General features: G+C 41.4%; 1 protein-coding gene across 5 annotated transcripts in view; it reads left to right on the top strand.

Annotated features, from left to right (window-relative positions):
* Positions 1-10,832, top strand: part of igsf9ba (immunoglobulin superfamily, member 9Ba) — a 63,132-nt gene extending 52,300 nt beyond the window's left edge. For 3 of the 5 annotated variants that reach the window (XM_067507915.1, XM_067507912.1, XM_067507913.1), the window contains 3 exons: positions 258-1,883; positions 5,945-6,075; positions 6,161-10,832. In XM_067507915.1, coding sequence (XP_067364016.1) covers positions 258-1,883; positions 5,945-6,075; positions 6,161-6,369 — 1,966 coding nt within the window. In that variant the 3' untranslated portion in view covers positions 6,370-10,832. Of the gene's footprint in view, positions 1-257; positions 1,884-3,544; positions 3,591-4,384; positions 6,081-6,160 lie in introns of those variants that run through there. The other 2 variants (XR_010914682.1, XM_067507916.1) reach the window with 2 other exon arrangements.
* Positions 10,833-19,459: the final 8,627 nt, after the last annotated feature.

Genomic DNA, 19,459 nt, shown 5'->3' with positions numbered 1-19,459 from the left:
TCCCATTAGCTGCTGTGCTCTCAAAATATTGCTTCCTCCATAAACTTGCCATCATGGTGCTATTCATTGTCGCTGCCTCACTAAAAATGCTGTGGCCTTGTATTGTGTCATCTGTTAAGCTTAGTAATGAAACTTCAACCTGTGCCTGTTTACAGCATCAGAAGCTTTTAGTTTTTAAATTGTTTGTGCGTTTGTGCCCCCTTTGGCTTTTGTACGTTAAATTAAGGCAGTGTCGTGTGTCTGCATTTTTTTATTAGGTTATCATCGGGGAAGATAAGTCCGGAGAGCTCCCCTCCATCTCGCCCCCGCTCTCTTTCTTCGGAGGGTTCCCATGGTCCAGGCCTGTACGTCAGGAAGCTGCCCAGCCCTCAAAGAGAAAAGGAAAAAGAGCTCTCCTTCTACAAGAAAACCAAGCGTGCCATAGCCAGCAAGAAATACAGTGTGTCCAAGCATGAGGCAGAGGTCACCACACCTATTGAGCTGATTAGCCGCGGTCCTGATGGCCGGTTTGTAATGGAGACCAGCCCACCACCACGCCGCATCCAGGGCTTCCCTTTTGCAGAGGAGTCTGACATGTACCCTGAGTTCCGGCAGTCTGATGAAGAGAATGATTTTGACCCCGGGCCTTTGCCGCCCATCATGCCCACGCTGCGGCCCCAGCTCTCCCCAACGTCCTCCAGCCTGGAATCAACGCAGCCCCCCACCTACAGCCCCCGCCTGCACAGACCCATGGAAGGTATGAGCTTTGCAGAGGGCAGTGCACTTCACGCCTCAGGGCAGGCCCCAGCCTCCCGCTACAGGGGCTTTCCCCAGGGCCCATTCTATGGGTATCTAGGCAGCCGAGGTGAATCAGGGATTCCACCACCATTCTACATGCCTGACATCAGCCCACGTAGCTCCGCTTTGTCCTCACCCCCAGGCACTGCTGAGGGGCCTTTTGGTTACCCCTCCATCCCCGAGGAGAGTGGAGAGATGGAGCACCATCAGTACACTGCCTCTGGCCATTCTCTTTCTCACACACACAGCCCTCCTCCTCGCTCACCTGAAAGCTGGCAGCCTCATGAGCTACCCTTCCTGGGTCTAGAAGGTCCACGGTTCATATACCCACCTCACCATCCTTTACATCATCCCCAGGATCTCCCTGAACCACCCTCATACCCCGCTCACTCTCTCCCTCCTAGTCGCATGCACCTTCCTACCCTAAAGGATCCAACAAGCCCTGGACTCCTGCAGCTGGAGGTCCCTGTGGCTCCCCCAGGCAGAGACAGGCCCCCAGGGCCTCCGGTTAGGCGTTTAGCTATGCAACAGGCCCAGAGTCTCGGCCAGCTCAGACACACGGCCCACGGTGTGGGTGTACCAGTGTTGCCTTACCCTGACCCGGCCGCCCGTGCAAGGAGCCCAAGCACAGCCCCAAGTAGTAGCCCTCAGTCCTGGCTCAGCCCGAGGGCAGGGCGCCGGGCAGACCCCAGCCTACCCCCACTAGTACTCCAGCCCTCCCGCCTCTCTCCACTCTCTCAAAGCCCACTTAGCACCCAGCCAGGTTCTCCAGATATTCTAGTGCGGCCCCCTCCACGTCCCAGCATCCTCCGCACCTCTCGGTCTCTGGAGATGCCTGAGATCACCCTGCAGCCCTCGGCCACTGTCAGTTTCTCCCGGAGGTCCTCCCTGACCACCTCTCCCACTCAGAGCCAGGGCGCCATGCAACCCAGCCCCAGTTACCACGCCCACATGTCCTATGCCTCCACTGCAGCCAGTTACCCCTCCCAATCCCCCACTCCCCCTCCAGAGGGCAGGGATGTTTTCGGGCAGAGGCCATCCCAGAGAAGGACAGAGGAGGAGATGCTACCCTCAGAGCCCTCCCAGCTCCAGATATCAGCCTCAGGGTAGGTGATCCATTCCAGTAGAGATTAGTCACAGATTTATTTAAAGAGGAGACTTGTCTCCTCATCTCTTTTCCAAATTTCCTCACTATTTATCCTCAATTTTACTTTGATGTTTCCACTTAGGCATAATTAAGATGCATAATGTACTATGCAGAAGGCATGTAATTGCATTCAGCACACATTGAATCAGTTCATAAAAATGACAGTTCTCTAAATTTCAATTTTTTTAGAATGTGAGTGCTAAATTTTTGTATTGCCTTTATTATTTAATAGCTCATATTCAATCTCATAAAATATTGATCACAGGGCAAATAATGGTCAGCTTTTTAAAGTAATGACAGGAGAAAGTTTTTTTTAAGTACTTCCCTTAGCTGAATATAAATTCAATGTGAATGTAATAACTTAGCATGCAGATCACCACCCTAAAAATATTTGATGAGCATTTTTACATTCATACTATGAAATAAAGGTACCACTTTCTGATAAGTCAGCATTTATAAACTGTAACCAATGAATATATAAACTAATAGTTAATTTTTTTCACCTATGCTTTTTAGAGCTGTTGTAATAACCCATTAATAAAAGCTATTTGTGTGTTGCTAGTTTAGTTATCTGCATCTGTAGAAATATTCTAACAAACACCTATAATCTATAATTGGCCTAAAAACATGTATGAATACTTTATTGATTTAATTACTTTAGGTTTATTAGCAAGTGACCTATTGCAGCGTATCGTGGCAACATAAAATCCCACGGAGTAAAATGCATCCATTACAGGCATCTTCCTAATAATTTTAAGAGCTAGAAGAACATGCAAAATAATTTGCAAAGAGACAAAGAGAACTTTTATTATCTGTGCTGCACAGACTTTTTTAAAGATGATGTTAATGTGGGCACCCTGGACTGAGGTTGGATAACATATATAATATGAGTTATTATCATAGTCTAGTCTAAAATACAAAAATTTTTTTATGCTCTACTTCAGTATAACTCTGCTACTTGTCCACTTTCACCTAATGTTCTACATTTGACCAGCGTTTTCCCATATGCCTTGTTTGCACACTTGTGCTAAAAACATTAACTTTTACAATAAAGTCGGCTCTACATAACCATGAAAGTGCAGTCATACAGTTGATCACACCTTCCTGCCGTTTTAGAGTGTCTCCTACTCTACAGACGGCCAAAAACCTTCTGTTGGAGAATGAAATACACGTGCATGTAACTGTTTTACACGCCAAAGCATTAAGAAACAGTTCATCAATGATTAATGAACGTTTACGAAACCTTATTTGAAAGTGGTACCCAGAAAAATAAAGGAGACAGTTTCACTGTCGTTCTATAATTAAAGGCGTTTTCTCTATTACATCGAACATTATGATAAATTAGTGGTTCTACACAGATTGTCGGACAGAACAGATTCAGTTGTTACACCTACAGGAAAACTTAGCTTGGACATTTAGAACCCGTAGTGTTTTCACACTGAACCTACTCCTGTGCCCCCTTACACCCACCTCACAACCCTACAAGCTTCCGTCATACAGTAGCTAAAGCCATGAGGCAGAGACTTGCTCCTGCACTGGCCTTTAACGAAAAGTAGCTTATAGGGCTGCTGCTTTATAGAGGGTAAGGGTCTTACCTGATTTGTTTTTGATTGATCTCAGCTATCTGGGCAGCGTTGTTGTGACCCGGTCCCCTACGCCGCAATAGGTAAGGGTCGGACCCATGTCTGAGAGGGGAGGGGTCAGCAGGGGGAGGGCTCTAATCACTCTCTCCTTTAAAGGGGAATCGCTTTGGGTTGTGCCTCTGTGCTGGATTCAAGTGTGGTACTACTAATGATTGCAGGACACATTTGTCAATACGGTTCTAAGGCCCAGTAAGCCTGCCGTGGTGTAGGCTACAGTAATTAGGCTTGCGAGCAAGCACGAGGAGCGGTTTTAGTCCGTGGAGATGCATTTTCTTGTTTGAATACAGACGTTTTCCCTGCACCAAAAGAAAAATTTTTGTAATTAAAAAAAAAAAAGAAAAAGCCTTGAATCAATAGAGGACGCACATGAATGATAGACTGGAGTATTCCCCTTTAAAGTTTTGTTCCATGTGCAAAATGCCATGCATGCATTCTCTAAACTTCTCTCTACAACCAAACAAATAACAACAATTCTCCAACTAAATTTTTTGTCACATTTGTTGTCCTAAGTGCTTTCGTTTTTCTGTCATGTGACTGTTTTTAATGGCCATTTCCTCTTCCTGTCATGTGACTTGTTCTTTAACGGCCATTTCCTCTTCCTGCCATCTCCTCCCGTCAGCATGGTGAAGCCTCTGTACGCAGTGTTCATGTTTCTGAAAGTGTGCTGTACAGTGTTTATGTCTATGAAAATGTTCTATATTTGACCAAACTCTGGCCTCTGCTCACAGTTCATGTTCTGAATCTGTCCAGGACTGTTGCAATTCTCAGATTTGTCTCCCCCTCCCTGCTAATGGACTCTCAATCTCTCTCTTCACAGTGACAAAATGATGGACAGCGTCTCTAAAACTTTCTGTGTTCCTATGCCTTTTGAAACAATACGCGTGTGGCACAACAACCTGACTTAATGTTAGCATTAAGTCAGGTTTTGAAGCTGTTGGTATTCAGCTCTTTGAAAGGCAAAGAGATTAAGCCTCCTGAAACTGAACTTTAAGGTTGAGTTTGTGAGGTTATTTGGACTTTATTTAACTTTATTGCATCTTTCTAAGAGAGATGGACAACAAAACCAGAGTATTCGGTATGAGGTAAAAGTACAAACTGCATACTATGGAAATGAAGACACTTTAACCTGATGTAATTATTGTTTTGCTGATTAAACATTGATTTTTTTTCGTTCAATTTAGCATGTATCACTCATGAAATGAACATAGTTCCGATTTCAGAGGCACATTGCTATTTATTTGCTATTTTGAAACGCATTTGCTTTCTTACACAGGAAAAACAGAAACGTTCATGCAGGGGATGGCAACCTTTTTTCCTGATTTTGAATTTACAAAGATGATAGTTGGTTACACTGTTAGAAAAAGTACAATGTAGACTGGGCAGTGGTTGTTTCTGCTTTATTGGACTCATCTTTAGAGTCTTTCTCATTCTTTGTTTCAAATTGATGTTTAACATGAAAAAACAAACCAACACTGTCATAAAAAAGGTATGAAAGGTCCTGTTAGATGGTCACCTATCAAAAAAAAAAAAAAAAGAACTGTAGTGTTATTTTATGGCTTGTTATTTTTTATTCATTAATGTGTTAGTATTATAGGGTTAGGGTTAAAAGACGCAAAGGGAATGAAGATATTCAATGAAAAAGGTTTTGTGTGCTTATCTGTTATAGGTTGCTGACCCCTGTGCTAAAAATAGTGAATTGGAGACTTTGAAAAGGCAGTGGGACCTAATTTTTACAGGAACAGTCAATTTATAGATCCAGATATTATTTTCATTTCATGAGTTTAATACAGCAAAAAGACCAATTTTGCCCACCTTTCTGGAGCAGTCACATATTTAAAGACCCAAACCTGACAGTAATAGGAGTCATTAAGTTTTAAATGATTTGGTTTCCATTTTTAGCACTCGTGCTACAAAAAGTCTGTTTAAATTCTAACTGTGTATAGAAGTGTAGGTGTATATTGAAATGTTTGCATCAAATTCCCATATATAATAAATATGTAGTTGTTATAAACAGTTATAAATCTTGGGATGGGTCTTTAATGTAATGATTGTTTTAGAACCAATATAAAGCCAATAATTTCACCAAATCCACTGTCATCTTATGTCGACTGTTTTTCTTTTTCTCTCTTTCTTTCTTTCTTTCTTTCTGTCCATCTGTTTAACTTTTGTCATCCATCAATGCAGATAGAAAGTGGAAAGTCATCATCTTAGTGCAAATGTTCTTTCAGTAGAAGCACAAGAGCTCATCAGATCACATGCTTTAGCACCTACTGGAAATAACAAAGTGTCATTCTGTCTTTTCAATCTGAGACAGGCCCCAACACGACCGTTGTTTAACGCCGAACAATGCATGCTGTGCTGTCTCCCCTCTTCTCAGGGAACCTCTAGGTGCGTCTTGTGATCCTGCCGGGTCTGAGAGCTTACCAGCACTGCTACACCACTGTATTACTAAAGCCAAGGGAGTGGCTGCCAACAACAATAACAACACAACCTCCAGAAGGAGAACAGGTTTGTCTGAGGATTAGGGGCGAACGATTAAACGGCACACGTGGGTGGTGTGTTACTCCTGTGCTTCTCTCTCCCTTCCTTTCAGATGTGTCTCTCTCTCAGACCCAGCAGCAATCTCAGACACCCCAAGAGGGAGAGGATCTCACCTTCCACAGAAAGAGGAAAAGGCAAAACAAGAAGAACCCCTATCTCTATTTGACCTCCTTCCTGCACCGCAGGCATTCAGAGGAGGACCAGACAGTCATTCTGGCCAGTGCAGACTCTGAGGGCCCAAATTATGGGACTCTACGCTGACCTGCGTGCCCACCAAGCCATTGGACTCAACTAAGCTGACCTCCCCTAAAAAAAAAAAAAAAAACAACTGGGCTGCCAGCCCGGTCTTTCGTGTCATCTATAATCTCTGAAGGTTCATCCGTGTTTGGGGAGCAGGTAACATCCAGTCAAATGCTCCGGGGGTTAGAAAATCTCATTTGAAGACAAGAACAATGGCTTTTCAGAGCTGTCACCACGACTTGTCTTTGAAGAATCTCACTTGAAAATGCTCTGAAAATATAAAATGTATATAAATAGTAAAACAAGGGAATTAAGCTTCCTCTTACAGTAATAAAAATGTGTTGTTCGAGTATGTCACAACACGTTGAAGATTTTTCACTCACTAGTCATTGAGGGGTCCATATCTTTAGGTTTTTCAGTGATACGGTGTACTGTTAAGCCTGGTGCGTCCTCGGACAGGGACATGAGTCTACCTTTCCTACAATACAAATAGTGTCAGTATTTAAACACAGGGTTCTTACCACAAAAATATACCTCAGAGTAAACGCAGAGTTGCTGTAATTCTTGTGGTATACTGTACGTACTTTACCTTTTTACATATGAAACATATGGATGAAAAAAAGGTTTATATCACACACCACACTCATTCAAATGGATAATATGGCCTGACGTGATCTAATTTAGAAGCTCCTTATTCTCAATAATAGCTGGCATATTGTCTCGATTTTGATTTTACGAATCCAATGCCGACCGTTAGAGGGCAGCGTCTTAATTTTAGTGCTCGGTGTGTCTGCACTCCTCATTACAGCACTGCATTAAGACAAGGTCGTAGCCTTCATGAACTTCTCCAAATAATTTGGGACTTACACGCTTGGACTTGTAGGGCTTAGAAGAACAGGGTGATGAATTGTGAAGTGTACTGTCGTATGTATTTCATTGTTGAGGAATCATTTGTGAAATGTGGCACATCTCGGGGTGCCTTTTTTTGCCTTTTTCTCTTTTTTTTTTTTTTTTTTTTCTAACATCGACTGCCTTTTCCTTCGCCTTCTCATGTTCGTCTCCTCGGAGGAGTAAGGGACTCCGACGTTATGCGTGTTTTTTACTTTCTCTGCCAAGGACACACGGGAGAAAATGCTACGGAGGATGCATAACTCTTGTTTTTTTTTGTTTCTACATTTATATTTTCAGTGGGTACCTGTTTCAACTGTGTTATATCCTAGTGAAAGGTCAGAGCCAGAATGCCCGCAAAAATAAAACAATACACTAGTTTTGATTCATCGAAAGCAAATAAATCAATAAATGTAACTTCAGTGGAAATGTACAGAAGCACTGTACATGGGATTTCATGCAGAAACAGCTGTAACAGCTGTCAGATAGGAATGTGATTGCTAGAAGATGCTCTTTAACGATGGGAAATTTTCAAACTTTGGCCACCCTGACTGTTTAACACGTGTACATTAGTTGCTGGCTACTTCTCTGTCTGTCTGCTAATTTCTCGACACTAACCGATAATGAATGTATGTTTTGCTGTACAGGAAATGAATGTGCCGATGTCACAGTACATTGAATGACCCATTACGCTGTTTATAGTACAGCTTGGTGAGATGACCAGTTGGCACATTAGGTCCAAAAATCATCTGTTTTGGTAATAACTAATGCCCAACTCCCAATACACACACACACACACACAAAGCTCCCTTTTTGCTCACACTGCTATGAAAACAACAGTTTTCCATTTACTGCTAAAGCTCATTCAGTGACTCAGAGACATATCAGACAAATCTTCCATCTGCTACCAACAGATCAGAGGTCGTCCGGCAATTATCCACTTGTAAGAATCCGCTCAATGTCCGCTTACTGAAATTCTCAAAACTCTTTTGAAAAGTGAGAAAGTGACGTTTGTCTGAAAGTGAGTATCAAAGTGAATATTCTACTTTAACAAATTGGTTTTCGTGTACGATATGAGGAGAAATAATCTATATTTGTTATCTATTGTACATGGTGAGTATTGTATTTGTAAAGAGAAGTCAAACCATGTTTTACAGGAAGACGTATGAGGATGTGAGGATGGATCCCAAGGAAAAAGAAATTAGATTCTATATAAAGGTATTTGCTTACAGTACGGCTTTAAGTGGACAATGTTTTTAAAATATTTTAAGGTGCCTCATTTGTCATACTTTAGCAGACGTTATTTTATTCTGAGAACAAAAGAAACCTTAAAGTTAGTACCATATAATGTATTATTGCCATAGCCCGCTGGCTGCACAAGTTGAGTAGTATTTTCTCTGATGTATAGTATGTGAATGCCCATTGGAAAAAGCTTTAGAAGCAGACGTGTGTTGCCCTCTATAATATTTCTGGAACAATGTAATACTGTATTTTGCCCGTTCATGAGCACACATGTAGAGTTACTCCAGATCTCTTCGCCTTCAGGTGTCCAAAGCAAATAAACTGAAGGAGACGTTTTTCTATAAGAGTCACAGACATGCTCTAGTCATGTACAATACGTGCTGTTGAGGAAGTTGTGTTTACATTAGTTTGATACAGAAAAGTGTGTTAGGGCATAGTTGCTTTGAACATTATGACTTGGTGCTATGTTTAACTTTGTGGTGCTGTAGAATAGAGATTATTTTGTTTGTTTCGTTTTCACAAGCAACTGTTTTTGGGCCCTGTGTGTTCGAGCGACTAAACTAAGCTCCGGTAGACACTATAGGACCTTATCATAACAGTATCATGGTGTGATGACAGTAATAGACAATACTGGAAAATAGTAGTATAACCTCAAATAATAGAGACTTGTGACATTGAAATGAATTCAAGATGACCTGTTTTCTATAGTGTGTTTGCATTGTCTGTCTGTGCTTCCAAGGTACCCTCTCTAAAAGTATATTTGTGATGATATTGACAATATTAACCCAGCCTAAAAAGAGAAACATAACCTGAGTTTAGAGTAGTACACACCACAGGACACATGGGAGGGAATCTGAGAGCATCGTCAGGTGACGACAGGATTTTTTCTACACGCTACTTCCTGTAGGTCTACAATCTTTGGTTGACAGCACTGTTTTTCAAGCACACTACTGCAGGGGCGTCGGCGTCTCACATCATCACACCACCGTTTTCCTACTGTAGAATTCCTACTAGTACTGTACAGTATAGCCATGAGTAGTTGCCAGACCACGTTTGTATTTATTCCTGGTTCTCCTGGTTGAAAGGTGTTAGGAAAGCTCACACATGCCCTCCATGGGTTTTATGAATGGATGTCTTCCGGGCTCTTTTTTGCATATGAAACCGAAACGTACAGTGTTTAAGAGGGCTGCTTTGGACGTACTGTTAGCTCTGTTTCTTTTGTTCCCTTTTGGTTTCCGAACTTTTCTGCTTACAGCTTTTAGTGCATCACTAGGTGCTGGTAGGATGATACTTAGAACCAATTTGATTTTTTATTGTATTAATCTTGCATGTAGAGACAATACAAAAACACCTATTTAGCAATCATTCATGGACATCCAAGCTGGCTGTTATTGGACGGAAAATAGAAAAATGTAGTATTTTCTATATTCTCTGTTTTTTCATGTGTACCAGCACTGAGAAACTAGAATGTATTATTATCATAGGCAACAATAAGCACTACATCGTTGACTGTTTTAGCTAATGCTCATACTCAAAGCAAATCTAAGTAGTGCTTAAAAGGAAGAAAATTTTCAACATTTCATTTCATTTTCATCCACGGAACTCTGTGTTGTACAACACATGTTTACATTCTGTATTATATGTTGTTTAATCAGTATATTTTTTTTTGTGCTTAATGTTTCCATAATGTCTTTCTTAAGTTGAAACATGTATTCAACAATGTCCATATGTAAATATTTCAAAGCAAAAACTCTTTTTTTTTTTTTTTTTTTACTTTTCTTCAACATGATAACCTGATGTTTGTCTTTTTATTTATCTGTTTTTTTAGACGTGGTTCAGTTCTGTCACTACATCAGGTATTACGCTTCACTTAACTTTATGTGAGCAATTAACTCATATTGTATGGTGCTGTACCAAAGCCTTATGTATAATATTTGTATTTACTTTTCTCTTTTTGCCACTGCTGTCCAGTGAATTCTGTATCATCTGAGATCATGTCTTATTCACTCTTCATGTTCAACTGCCATGGATCTCGTTTATTTCTTGAGTAAAACCAGAAAACCTGAACGGACTATGATTTAAAACCACTCTGGCCTGTTACCAGCTGGCCTTTATGTGTATAGTGACAGTCGCCATCTAAAGCCTTTATAGGGGAAATGCACAGGCTCACTCCTGGTGGCTCATCATGACGTAGACATGGGCCTAGCACATGATCTATGCTCTATCTATGGCATGTCTGTGAGAATATGAAAGCAGTGTTGTATCCATGTCACCATATCATTTCAAATGCTTAGTCCCATACAAAATTTTCCTCTCAAATTTTTGTATTTTGATATAATAAAAAAATCAAAAGAGGTTTCATTCTTGTGAGTCTGTCTCTTGGGGGAAAAAAAAACAAGTGGAGGAAGAGGAGGAAGGTGTAGTTCATATGCTGGACACAGGGTGTAAGTGTTGGGCAGAGAGTGAGGATCATGGTCTGGCGACAGGAGCCACTTAACCAGGTCACAGGTTTTTTTTGTTTTTTGTTTTTCATTCTTTGGTAACTTTTGGACACATGAATGGCAGCAGAAAAGTGTCAGTTTTAACAAAAACATTTTCCCTGAAGAAAGAAAAAAAAACAAAAAACAATATTTAATATGAAACCTAATATATGACAAAAACGTAAGAAGATTAAAGGTTAAGTGCATGGTGTTCGGTGATTAATAGTTTGCCATCTCCACCCAGACGTTAAGGAATGAATAGTGTATCAGCTGAGCCAGAACAAGGAAAAACAAATAACCTGAAAGAGGATGAGGTCTGTCAGCATGACCTTTGTGCTTTTGTTCAAATTCCCTGTGGCATGCTGGGAAACAAACAAATGAGCAGCCATCTGCATACACCTGAGGGGGAAAAAAAAAAGTGTAGCTAATCCGCTGGTCAAACACACAAACCTTTAGATGCCAGGCCGCCTGAATATTTTATTGTCATTAAATATCCTAATAAGTTAAGATAAGATTTACCATGCCAAGTTGCCAGGTACACCCCCAAAATGTCACCGGTCTGTCACATGGCTACAGTGAAACACGTCAAAAATAAAAGGCCTAACATAATATATTTTGTCTATTTAAGAATTCAAAACACAACACTGTTCAATTTACAACTATATACATCGAGAAAAGCTGCAAATTCTTACTTTCACATTTAGGGCACAGGTAACTAAATCACCCTGATCTCACTTCCCTCTAAAGCTCACAAATAAACATACTATATATATGGTCATAAACCTGAGCGTACGACAATATGTTGAGGTATTACGAACGCTATGTGCCAAGCTCTTGCTTGGTTATGAGCATAAAAACCCGGAGACTTATTGCTGTGAGCTTGCTGATTATGTCACCTTTGGACAGACACAGTTTCTCCATGTCTCTGTGATAAGCTACGGTAACTGACGTCTTGCTGCCTGTGGCTTGAGGTTTTGATCTCTGTTTCGTCTCATTGTGCAATGAATATTTGTGATGGGATTAAACCCTTCTAATCACTGGGCAGTTAATCCAGTCATCTTGCTTTTGACTGTCTGCCAGTAACATTTGATAAATGAAACATTTAACAGTTGTAGCAGTTCTTCCCAGTGTGTCTAATGAACATTACTCCATTACATGTAAAAGTTATTTTAAAAGGCTGCGGCTTTTCTTTTCCTTTCCGTGCTTGCTTGGGTTTCCTCCAGGTACTTTTCTCTCACAGTCCAAACACATGCATGTTATCTTAATTGGTGACTTTAAATTTCCTGTAGGTGTGAATGTTAGCGTGAATGCTTGTCTGTCTTCGTATGTCTCTGTGTCTTGGCCCTGAGATGAACTGGAGACATATCCAGAGTATACACTGCCTTTTGTCCAGTGACAGCCGGGATGGGCTCCAGCCCCTCGCGACCCCTGAACAGGATAAGCAGTTAAAAATGATGGAAGGATCAGTAAATCAACTAATGATCGAGCTCAGCATGGGAAAATGTAATGCTGGCCATGACTGAGAGGGGTCAGAACACACTGCATAGTAGTTTGAACATATTGTCCACCAGGTGGTTTTAAGGTTGTGGCGGATCTGTCTACATAGAGTAATCTGTCAACTTAACTAATATCTTCTGTTTTCAGACAAATGTAGCGGAATCGGAACCATGTTGTGTAGTGAAGTAGGAGTATAGTCACATGAAATGACCAAGAAAACCCACATTTGTACTAAAGTGTAGTACTTGCGTTCAGTAGTTACATTCTTGCATAGTAAAAAAAAAAAAACGCAGACACTTTTTGCAGGGTGTGGGTCTTTAAGGCTTTATTCAGAGAGGAAAAGCTGAATTTCACATTATGTCCTTCATTACACAAGCACAATAAGCAGATGTATTATGATGAGTGATTTGCACACCAGGTCTCACTCCTCTCACTGTTACCACCCCACCTACACTACATGGTTATGTAATTCTGTACCAAGCATTACCTAACACCACACAACTTGCCAGATGGAGCTTCTCGGGCTGCTGAATATTACCAGACAGAGGCTCCATAGTCTCACTCCTATCCCACGTTTGGGTCCTTGACTTTGAAAAGGTCCGGGAACCCCTGGGGTTATATCATTCAAGGCGCGGGCACGCAAGCAGTTGTGCGCGCTACGGGTGCCGAGTGCACACAGCTCCTCAGCAGTCAGCCAGTCCGTCAGTCAGGCAACCAGCCGTGGCTCCCTGCGATGACTCCCACACTGCCTCAGCGATGTCGCACCCGATCGCAGTTTGTATCCTAAAAAAAACAAAAACCCATCTACCTCATGTGATCTGCTGTAGCCTGAGTTTGTGTGCCTGTGTGGGCGCGTGTGTGTTTTGTGCACTGCGATGCTGACAACATGTTTCCTGGTCGAGAAGCTCAGCGCTGTGCGGCATAGAGGAGGCGGCGGAGCGGAGCAACGTGCACAGCTGCAGGTAGGCTGCTGGAACAACTGCTGTACAGACATGTTAAGCCGGGACCGGAGCACCTGTCTCCTGAGGCCCTTCACACTGACAATGGACAGTCTGTCTGTCTGTCTGGCTGTGTGTGTGTGTGTGTGTGTGTGAGTGTGTTCGTGGCTGCCTGCAGCTGACCGGAGATCTGTGTGTCAGGTGCAGCGCAGGTCAGAGTGAACCGGGGGTGAAGTTTTCCCACTGGATCCCAGTTCAGTTCGGAGTTTGGCTCGGGGATCTCGTGTTGTGTGTGTGTGTGTGTGTGTGTGTGTGTGTGTGATTGCAGCACATATTCTGAATAGAAATCTGAGTTGATATGTTTGATATGTCTTGTTTCTCCACGAACCACAGTAATGCGGTGGGTGGGCACCAAATGATGTAGACCTGTATGAGCTAATGCAACACAGTGAAACACCCTGCAACAAGTGTCGCGCACGAGAAGCTTATGATATGTAATTTTTTGGTTTTGCTCTCATACTTTTATCATTTTTGAGCCTTTTTTAGTGAGCGCTATGTGGATGAATCGTATCTGTACGAGGCTGAACATTGTGTATTTCTCTGGTGCATTAGTGTATGAGGCCACTTATTTGTGGTTTGAAGGCGCGAGGACAACATATTACCGTAGGTATGGATGAAAATAACTAGTTGATTCAACCTTCTGTCAATCTGTAGAAACTCACCATTTAGATAAGCAGGGCTCAATTTAATGTCAACATGCTCTTAAAATCCTGATTTTGTATTGATCACATGATCTGATGTCATCAAGAAAAAAAAAATCAAATAATATAATGAAAAAGTAAATGATTATGAAAAAATTACTTGCAGACATACAGTATGTTGTGAAGCCTGCATTCACTACAGTATATGGATTTATTGGATGGTGTGGGGACAAAATAAATAATTCATAATTTAGTCCTTAGGCTGGAGGAAGTAATCAGATTGAAATATGAATGTAGGTTTTAGTAAACGGAAAAGACTTAAAATTCATAGATTTCAACTTTATGTTTGTTCGTTCCCTTCAAGATTAGCTTTCGCTTTAGGAAACTTTGATTGACGTTTTCTAGACCAAACAATTAATCATGAACTAGCTTAATCAAGAACAACACGCGTGTGAAAATGTTAAAGAGTGCTTGTTAGCAAAAAATAGATATTGAATGGCCTTAGCGATGGACATTTTTCACAATTACCTGACATTTTAAGGACATAAACCTTTATCAATAACGAATCCTCGCCTCCAGCTTACACGTAATTGTGAAGCCACAGTTGATCTGTTCTGTTGATATGCTGTGCCAAAATAACAGCTCTCCGTTATGTATTTTCTGATGTAATACAACCTAATCACAGCCCCATAAATGTTTACCGCACCGTTGGGTCAATGGCTGTCTGACATGGTTGAACACCAGCTTGATAAAGGTGGTAATTATTTCAGGGATGTTGTATTGGGTTGCATTAGATTGTGGAGGTGACCGTGATCCTGTGTCGCTGAGTGGGAGTTTCTTTGACGCTCAGTTTTGAGCTAGTTAATATTGTCATTTGTTCTCTATTTTTACTGCAGTATTTGTCGTATTTATAAAAAGGGCATTTGTAATTATTAGAGTAAGGGGCTCTACTTTCCAGCTGAGGTTGTCTAGATTGGCGACAGATCAGCTTGTTGATTAAATATTTGGGTCTTTGTTGACTACAACGTAATCGCCCTGCTGTTCCCCCCGCTCTCTCCCCTTTATCTGGGATCACTGTACCAGTCTGCCGGACAAAGATTGAGCTGTGACATTGAGTCAGTGTGAGATGAAATAAAGTTAATCTCACTCTGGTAGATTTGAAGAAGATTATAGGATCATAGACTCCCATCTCCGCCTCCCTAAAGAAATGAAGCAAATAACAAAGCTCCTGTGAACAATAAAATTATATATCTAGATATAGATATAGATTTAGATATGCATAGTGTATGTTCTGCACTGGTACTCTCAGAAAGCAGCACCATACTGGGGGGGGGGGGGGATGTCACCACCCCCTCAAGCAGATTTGGTGATGATGTGTCAAAGCCTGTGGTCAAAGGTTCCTCTAAGGCTTTATGTCCCTTGTGGCGCTACCTCATCCTCAGTCTGGAGGAGCATCAAGTCACGATGGATGGGAAAGAGGTTACCATGGCAACCGTGGGCCTTCCTTGCACCTCTTCTCTCGCTGGTGTTTACTGCATTCCAGACCTCCGAATAAGAGCATGAAACCAACTTTCCCCTCACTGACAACAGAGGGCTGTCGCTTCTTTGGCATCTGCAGCAAAACCAAAGCATCTTAACCAGCATTTAAACATGCTGCCAATGGATGAAATGACTTATATGCATGCTAGGGATCACTCATGGTGATTTCAGCATCTTTCAGCTTATTGTTGTGGTCTCTTGCTCACCGTATTTTACTGTTTAGGCTCCGTCTACTGGTCCAACTACATACTCTGCCTGACTAGCAACAAATAACAAATTTAGAAATTAGCTGATGAACACAGTGGAGCCAGACAATGAGAAAAAAGACATTTGTATAATTCTGTCTTCACCATGTACTGTATATGTAGAGTGCCATGAGATAAATGTTGTTGTAAGTTGCACAATGTTCCAAATGAATGGTTATGTTGCTCCATATATGTAGGATGTGGAAATGACAAACCTTTCCGTTGTGCTAAAATCATGTCTTTACTTAATGGAGACTTAATTGAATTACAGTGGCATGCAGGCATATCAAAGCACACTGTATTCCGAAAAGATAAACAAATGTATCCCATAATTCAGATTTTTTTTTTTTTAATAAAATTATGTCTTACTGTCTCCAAATTACAAGAACAGATGTTATTATCAAAAACTCATATAGATCTCACCAAAACTCACAATGGTTGTGAGTCATTGGTAATGAGAAAATTTGATATAAAAACTTGAAATAGCAAAATTTCCCTCCAAGCATTTTTGGAAAATGTTACAATATTTTTTATAGGAGCATTGATTGGCGTGAATAGGAAGTGTAGTGTTGCTCCGTCCTCACACGGAAACCTGACCCCCATTTTTTGGCTGTAAATATTAAAATTTTGGAAAAGTAACGCAGCAGTGGATGTGCAACTGACTACTACTACAAAATTACTTTAATGCTGAAGAAACCCAAAAGAAAATCTGCCGAGTCATAGGCAATTTCTAAAGCAATTCAATTCTTGTCATTTTACGTTCCATCAGTCATCTTGTATGAAACATATCATAATTTAAAAAAAATAGGGTTGGCCTATTTTTTTCTTTTGCTAATGTGCTTCAGTACAAGGATGTAGAAAGATTCTAATGAACATTTTAGGGACAGAACTTTCGGGACAGGCTTTAGGGACAGGCTTTAGGGACAGGCTTTAGGGACAGGCTTGTGCTTTAGGTGCCAAATTCTCTGTCCATTAAAAATGAACAACACTATTTATCCCTTACTCCACATTCTGCCATGAGCAGCTACATTATGTTTTTTTTTTTTTTTTGGCCTATAAAACAATCAGACTAATTATTACTGTGCTCGTCACTAGACTTTTCTGTAGTACTTGCTCTAATTAGCTAACTCACGTGACTTCATGCCACCTACCAGAGGCCTTTTGGATGTTACTACAACTCCATCTTCTGCAGTGGTCTATAAAAGCACTGCATAATATCCATGTGCGCTAAATTAGCATGAATGAGTGTCGGTTACATATACAGTATTTGTGTGTGTGCATGGAGTCTCTGATGTCCAACCCAGATTCTCCACAGCCGTCCTTCCTCCCTCTTGTCATGCTCGATGAAGCAGCTGCTACTCCCTTAGACACGAGCGCTGCTTGTTTATAGTTGAAAAATTGCAGGCAGTGATTCTTCATGTTAACATGCTTGAAGATACCGGTTTTACAAACGTGTGCACGACTGTGTAGACTGCCCTATTTTTTTGTGTTTTTTGTCTGGAAAATGCCATGTAGGCCATCAGATACCAGAATGACATCCTTCTGTGCCGCCACAGTCTTTTTTTAAGTGTGGCACAGAGACGTCGTCTTTATTCCTGCATCTGAAATAGTTTGGCCTAATACTGGGGGGTATGATTGACAGGGGAGCAATGGAGAGATGACTGTGCACAGTGTTGGTTCCAAGGTTTGTAGCATTAAGCCCTAGTGTCAGATCTAATTTGACATTGTTCTATTTTTTTCTGCCTATGATACCGCACAAAATGTCAGTGTGTGCAATTCATTTTCTTCTGCCATGGCTAATGTCCCACACAGAGCAGAATCACCTCTTAAACTTTCTGCCATTGTGACAGTCATATCTTTTTATAGCTCCAGCTAGTTGGATATTCTGTGAAATAGTCTTGGTTTCTGTGTGTGTACTGTGGTGTTTATTATACTTGCTTCTTCTACTTCTCATGACGAGTGCTCGCTATAATACATTGTTAAGTTCATGCTGTATGTTGCTCTGGTGTTGTTCTTTTACAGAGGGTGCAGCATCGTTTGTTGTTTGTTTGTTTACAACATTAAATTATGGTTGATTTCATTAGGTTTCTTTGACAAAAATACACAAAAACAAATCATTTATGTTATGTTAAGTATAAAACGGAAACTTAGTGATTGCGTCAAAATTCACCGCCATTAATGTAACTCATCTAAATCTTTAGCGGTGCAGCCTGTTGGTCAGATCACCCGAGGTGCAGTGCCATCGTGGTATAAATACACCTGTATCTGCCGGGAAAGATTATCGACAAACAAATAACTATAATTGTAAGAGCCAGCCAGGGTTTGCTCTCTTTTTTTGTTCACGTGGTGTATTGTAAAACGGATGATGTCATCAATGACATCACCTGGCTGCCTTTGGGGTGTGTGCCTTTTAAGATTGCCTAACCAGTTGTTAGGGACATTGACAGAGCAGAGCTATTGGTACCACAAGTTAGTAGTGGAAAGTTGAATGTGTGGACATACAATGATCTCTGGAGTGGATGATTTTTGGACCACCGGATATGAGTAAGCCTGCTTCTGCAATAATAAATTAAATAAATAAATAGAGTAAAAATCTTCCGGGGGGGTTGTGTGTGTGTGTGTGTGTGTGTGTGTGATCATTTTCTACACCCACTGTAGTAACAAAAGCGTGTGATTCTGTCACCAGGCAGCTTCAAAGCACCCTGCTAGCCACCCTCCTCTACAATGTGAAGTACAACATGTTCCTGCACTTGAAAAGACTCAGTGTCTGATGTGGTACAATCAGCAAGGTCAGACATTGTACTGTGTACCGTGCAGCATTTGTCTTGTCATGTATGCAGCTGCTATGAGTATCTGTCCTCCATTAGCAAGATGAATCTCCCAGGTATACACAAGGTAGTGATAATCACTATATCTTGATGACTGTGCAAAACAAATTTGTTTTCGTGTTAAAAATGCACGGATTATATTACGTGTCCTCCTAACGATTTCAGTTGTACATCGTTTGGTGACACGCTGTTCATTCACACGACTTTCCAAACACCTTTACCACACACAACCCCTATAAAAGTGTGCTTTCTAAACAGTGCATTGGTTTGCTGTTTGTGTGCTAAACTGGCCAAACTCTGGCAATGTTTAGAGGGGAGGTACGGTACGAGAGACGTGGATGGAGTGGAGTCCGGCCTGTATCCCTCTTTGACGGCTCCTATTCTGCTGAGTCAGGAGGCTTTGTCGAAGCCAGTCAACAGCAACACAGTGAGGCAAAGGGCCAGAGAGACTGGTGGGGAACTGCTACCGCAGCAGCGATCGGGCGGGTCAATCTGCTCGTTACTCCAAACATTTCTATGTTGATTAGCAGACCTGCTTAGGGAAGAGGTACAGTAAAACTGCCTCAGCGTTAATTGGAAGGATTTACTTAGTGCTGTAGCTGGTGGGCATGAGGTCGTGAGAAGTGATCGGGTTTTTGTGCACACATTCCCTGAAGTCATTGTTTAGTGTGGAGCACTCGCGTGCATTTGATAGGAAGTTATGCAAAGGTTGTAGAGGGAACATTTGGAGGAGTCCAGTTTCACTTTGTCAGG

Source organism: Channa argus, chromosome 6, assembly GCF_033026475.1.
Source record: "Channa argus isolate prfri chromosome 6, Channa argus male v1.0, whole genome shotgun sequence".
In the NCBI taxonomy this organism is placed as follows: domain Eukaryota; kingdom Metazoa; phylum Chordata; class Actinopteri; order Anabantiformes; family Channidae; genus Channa; species Channa argus.
This window is presented reverse-complemented; position numbering and strand designations above follow the sequence as displayed.